This window comes from Priapulus caudatus, unplaced genomic scaffold (genome assembly GCF_000485595.1).
Source record: "Priapulus caudatus unplaced genomic scaffold, Priapulus_caudatus-5.0.1 Scaffold2414, whole genome shotgun sequence".
Taxonomy (NCBI): domain Eukaryota; kingdom Metazoa; phylum Priapulida; class Priapulimorpha; order Priapulimorphida; family Priapulidae; genus Priapulus; species Priapulus caudatus.
In genome coordinates, this window is record NW_014579475.1 from 12,013 (window position 1) to 17,938 (window position 5,926).

Below are 5,926 nucleotides of genomic sequence, written 5' to 3' on the forward strand. Positions count from 1 at the left end.
TGTGGTCCCTACTTCATTTAGTGTCGCATCCCCTCCAATACTGCAAAGGAAAAACTGACATGAATAAAACAAATAGAACAAAAAAACTGCAAAATGTCGTCAACAAAACGTGTAATTTTTTAGAAATCAACGAACAACCGTTAAATTCCCGAGGAACGCTACCACACACACACACACACATATATATAATAATATATATATATATATATATATATATATATTATATATATACTACTTATAAAGTTCTGCCTTGTATTTAAACCGGTTCCGTGCTTAACGATCAATCAGTACAAGAAGTAATAAGGGCGCCATTTGCTTACGCTCCATGCCAATGCCCCTGTAGTTAGTCCGACGCCCCGCTAAGGTGGGCTGCCACCGGCCCGTTAGCCCGCGCTGCAGTAGGACGGAGTGAGAGCGTAAACAAGCCGGAGTATCAACCTCAGCACTCGTACGTGTAAAAAGCGGCAAACACAAAAACTTGGATACATGCACACACTTGCGCACGCACGCACGCACGCACGCACGCACACACACACACACACACACACACACACACACACACACACACTCGCACAAAGCACACAACACACACACACACACAACACGACACACACACACACACAGCACACACAACCATACACGCACGCGGCACGCACGCACACACGCCACGCCACGCAGCGCACACACACACTACACCACACACACACACACAGCACGCACACACGACACACCACACATGGCAGCATACGCACACACACACATTATATATATATATATATATTATATTATATATATATATATATATATATATAATTATATTATATATATATCAAGAGTACATAATAGAGATCGATCATACATACATAATCGATTAGACATGCATGATAGATAGTACATCTCTATTATGTACTCTTGATATATATATATCGTTGGTCGAGAACCAAGCTACCGCTATATTTACTCTGCGGCTAGCAAATATTAACACAACGGGGGCTATGAGTTATGGCCCGAGCGATAAACAGATTGTGCGCGTAATCTGAAATTTTGCGCAACCCTGCTGCACAATGTCAACAACGCTCTGCGTAGCTTAAAAATGTATTTGTAGAAGGAAAAATGGTGTAGTTTCAAGAAACGACGGCCCACGCGCTACCTATGTAATTTCCGAAATCACGGATAAGGAACGATGTGCTGGATACACGCTGATCATGAGAGGTCATACTGGCGGTCTGATACGTACGCGACCCTCGGTCATGCTAGATCATCATTTTAATTATCGATTATTTATCGGGAATTTTTCCGATGCAAAGTGGAACGTCAAAGCTTTCACGTGATATGTGAGGGGGTTTGATGTGTGTTGGAGCGAGTCGCACGTGTGCTTGCCAGTGTACGTACCCGTGGCGGTGTATGTACGCGCGTGTATGCGCCTAAAGGCCCGTCTCCACACACACGGCGCGGCACGGCACGGCACGGCAAATGCACCGTTCACCCGTTCCGGCCAAAATTCAAATCTATAAAATATCTTATCACCTCAACGAGTTAGATGAGATCAATAGCTAATAATGTTTCATTAGCTCTTGATAGGATATAGGGTCGAATAGCGATGCTTCCTTACGCTTAGAGAATCTCCCATTGCTGCTATGGCGTTGATGTCGGATGGTCGTAGTTTGTGCACGGACGTTGGCACGGTGTCCGATACATTCACCACGCATCGAAACGGGTATCCGCGTGCCTGCAAGAGTCGATCGCAAAAGTATGAAAGAAGGGCCAAGTCCTTGATGGCACTTCAGAACTAGGCATGCTACGTCACCTGCCGGTTAAGGATACTCTCAAGGTTTTAGGCAAAATTTTACAGATTTTTCATTTTCAATTTTATTCGATGGCTATAACACTATGTGCCACCTTCGTACATGCTCATTTCTTCATATAACGGTACATGTGAACTGTTAGAGCGATTTGACTGCCCGCGTACATGTGTAGTAATTAAGCAGCGGCTGACGTCATGATGACGTCAGAGACATGATACAACCACGATATTCACTAGTAATAAATAAGCCAGTATCATTCAGCGTCAACTCTGCTACAGCTGTCATTACATGTATTCATGTACATTCATGTACATCTGGCTGCTAGTGATCCAACAAGTATCCCACGCCCAAAATAGTTCTAACACCTCGCAACACACCTTACTGTATAGATACAATAATGTAACCCAAACACAGGGTTACCCACACAGGCGGTCACTCATTGTGAAAAATAGAAAAACCCTGATTTCTCCGTTTCGATTTCTGACATAGTAGCCGATGTATAAATGGATATTCCTCTGTGATTACAACTCGGATTAATTTAATTTTACACTCGTTTTAATGGTAACATATTGTGGTAAAGAAGAGCGTCAGGGATTGTTATTAAGTGCCGAATTTTATTAGTTATGCCTCTTTATTCGCTAAAACTTTCAATTCTAACACACAACTTGATTTTTAAGCAGTTTTTTCCAGTTTTCTCGGTAAATATGAAAATTAAAAAAAAATCCTGACGCACTATTTTGGTCAATATTGTGCTTAACATGTGGCAAAAATGTTGTATCCTCACTCTTTCTGGTAGTTGAGAAATATCCAAAATACCATTTTTACATAAAAATTCAAAATTTGTGTGGTAACTGTGGGAAATTTCATGAATTTTTTTGGCTTGAGCATAGAGATAAATCTCCTCTATAAATAAAACAAGTGATTGATTCGATTCATTCGCCAATAAACGTTTAATCTTCATTAGAGCAATACCCGTGCAAAAGGTGGAGAGTATCCTTAAACCGAAGGTTGCCACAAGTTACCAGCTCGCTTCTCACTATATGAAACAGTCGTAGAGCCTGGTCGGGCTAGACTGAGTGTCGCTAGTCGTTTTTACACAGGAAAATGTGTTGGACAAGTCTAAAAGCACTAGAGCTTGTTGTCCGAAACAAAATTACTTTTAACATGAACGTTAGACTGGACCGCTATACACTTGCCTATTAAAAACTCGTAAATCTACAATGTTTCTGTTAACAGTCTAAAAGAAAAGGTTAGTGCTAAGATTAAACGTTTAGACTAGTTTTGTTTCTGACATCGGGTACCGCGCTTGCTGTGAGAGAGTGCGCCCTGCTTGTAGATACAATAATGTAACCCAAACCCAGGAGGATAGGGGCCCTATCCTCCTGGGTTTGGGTTACATTATTGTATCTAGCCCTGGTTGGTGCAAATTGGTTTGAATAAATCAAATGTTAATTGGACTAGTAGTTTTCGGAGTGGTGCGCTTCATTATAACAGACGCGTACGCGCATTTCTGTGTCAACCTTCACATCGCTTTCGCCAAATAATATAGGAATAACTCACTCAATGTAATATAAAACCTATATAACTCTACAATTACCTCCGCTGAGAAAATTGCGCATGCAACCGGTATAACAACGCAAAACCCTCATAATACAAATAGATTTTACTAAATTATTTATATTCTAATCTGTTTATATTTCTCCGACACGAAAACCAGTCGATCGAACAACACAAGCGTCACCTGTGATCGAGGACTGTCGTGTATCTGCGTTAGCTCTCTCAGCGTGAGAGACTGGAACAGTTCGTAGAGTCTAGGGTCATGCTTGACCTCCTCCAGCAACCATTCTCTGTGCTCATCGTCATCGGTGACGTCACACGCTGCGCAGAAACCATGGATTTTCACGTCTTTTTACGTTTTTTGGCAGACAGCGGTAATAACTTCCAAGCAATTACATTTTCTGATGTACGACAGTACGACTCATCGCATCCTGTACGATTTATATGTTTTTGATTTTATATGTTACCCCCAATTCAGCGTTGTCTAATATGTGAAAAACTATTTAAAGATTTTATAGTTGCGAACATCTAACAATGTTGAGTGTTAGCTTATATTATATATATATATATAAGTTACCAATTTACCATAAATAGAAATATCTATACTTGAAGTCTGATACTAAATAATGCGCATGTAGGCCCCTACATATGTGCATGTATGTAACATGATCTATAAAAATTAAAATTAAATTAAAATATTTATATTATAATATTTATACTAAATATTATAATTATAAATATTATATAATGCCAATGTTGATTGGTATTGCGATTGGTAACAAGTATAATATTGATAACTGATACAACGTTTAATTTACGCATGATTAAAATCATTGGGTCGTCATTGTTTGAGCATTCTATGTATCATGTATTGAATTTACGTTAATATTTCACACCTGCAATACAGATTCGCGCACACTGCTTACCGGCATTTCGTACGTAGAAACAGGCGACTGCGAGTAAAATAACAGCAGTCTTCATCCTATGTTATACAGATGTCCGAGTCGGCATAAAAGATTCACATTCACAGGCGATCTAGTTCCTTGCCTTTTCTTCTAGCAGTACTTGTAGTATTATGTGCGAGTAGTTGACGCTATTTGTGGCGTTTGGCGTTTGCCTAGGCGTGTGCAGCATGGGTGAAAGCCAACTCGAAATGAACCGATTACACGGAAAGTTGCTACTATAACATCCGATGATGTTATCAGGTCACCTGCACTTGGTGTTTATAGTAAAAGTGAATAGATGGGTTTGTGTGCGTGTGAGTGTGTGTGTGTGTGTGTGTGTGTGTGTGTGTGTGTGTGTGTGTGTGTGTGTGTGTGTGTGTGTGTGTGTGTGTGTGTGTGTGTGTGTGTGCGTGCGTGTGTTACGCGCGCGAGAGTGTAGGAGAAAGCGAGAGAGAGAGAGAGAGGGGGGACGAAAGAGACTTGTACGAGGTACCTCCTTTTGTGTGTTTTATGCTTCGCTAGCGTCGATGAAATCCGATAGGGTAAGCCAAGGATTAAACGCAAATAATATTCCACTTACGAGAACATCTCACTGCCTGCACTTGACGTTTCCTGACATAATAAATTTTCATGCCAACCCAATGTTTACTCGTGTAAAAGTCTACTTGAATCCGATAACTGCCACCGCAGCCACGGTGTTATGTGTGTTTCTAGGAGCGCGCGTAGCTAGACAAACTCTACTCGATAAACTCTGTTTGATGTCGATTTATTCTGAGATTCGATGATAGCGCCACGTCAAGCGGTGCGACGCCCTTCAATTCAAGCTTATGATTTATACCGCCACCTACTCGCGCCGGCGAAGGATCAATCAATGATAGCATTGATAGATTGGTACTCGTGAACTCCCGCGAAGGGCGTCTGCCAACGTCGCAACGTGCACGCAAATATCGCGCCCTCTAGCGGCGCAAATAATATAATATTTGGCTGTACAGAAGCGCTAAGAAACTGCCGTATGTCGTGATATGCCGTGAGACGTGTATGCCGTGAGCCGTGTATGCCGTGAGCCGTGTATACCACGAGCCGTGTATGCCGTGAGCCGTGTATGCCGTGAGCCGTGTATGCCGTATGTCGTGATATGCCGTGAGCCGTGAGCCGTGAGCCGTGAGCCGTGTATGCCGTATGTCGTGATATGCCGTGACCCGTGTATGCCGTGAGCCGTGTATGCCGTATGTCGTGATATGCCGTGAGCCGTGTATGCCGTGGGCCGTGTATGCCGTGAGCCATGTAGTGCGTTTATAGCTGGTGAAAGTATCAGCGATTGAATAAGAAACCCAAACTGCATGCAGCAGTACACACAACTCAGTAATTGAGCCAAACTGCATGCAGCGCCCCCTTCCCACACTCAGGATATACCACTGCCACAATGCTAGCACTATTTTTAAAGTGGGCGGAGCTCCGGGGAAATCCAACAAATGGCAATCCAACGGCCGCGAAGTTGCCGCCGAACAAAACATTAGAAATTTCTATGATTTGCATGTTTGTTGGTGGACAAATTTAGATGTTTTAAGCTGAATACGCAAAAATGTATCAAAGACAATTAATGTTCGAGAATTAGGTATA

At 42.1% G+C, this 5,926-nt stretch overlaps 1 protein-coding gene across 1 annotated transcript in view; it reads right to left on the reverse strand.

The window, feature by feature from the left end:
* Positions 1-4,397, reverse strand: part of LOC106818659 (phospholipase B1, membrane-associated-like) — a 5,247-nt gene extending 850 nt beyond the window's left edge. Inside the window, exons 1-4 of the mRNA XM_014823346.1 lie at positions 4,289-4,397; positions 3,547-3,683; positions 1,613-1,729; positions 321-393 (exon numbers count right to left, since the gene is read on the reverse strand). Coding sequence (XP_014678832.1) covers positions 321-393; positions 1,613-1,729; positions 3,547-3,683; positions 4,289-4,343 — 382 coding nt within the window. The 5' untranslated portion in view covers positions 4,344-4,397. The remainder of the gene's footprint in view (positions 1-320; positions 394-1,612; positions 1,730-3,546; positions 3,684-4,288) is intronic.
* Positions 4,398-5,926: the final 1,529 nt, after the last annotated feature.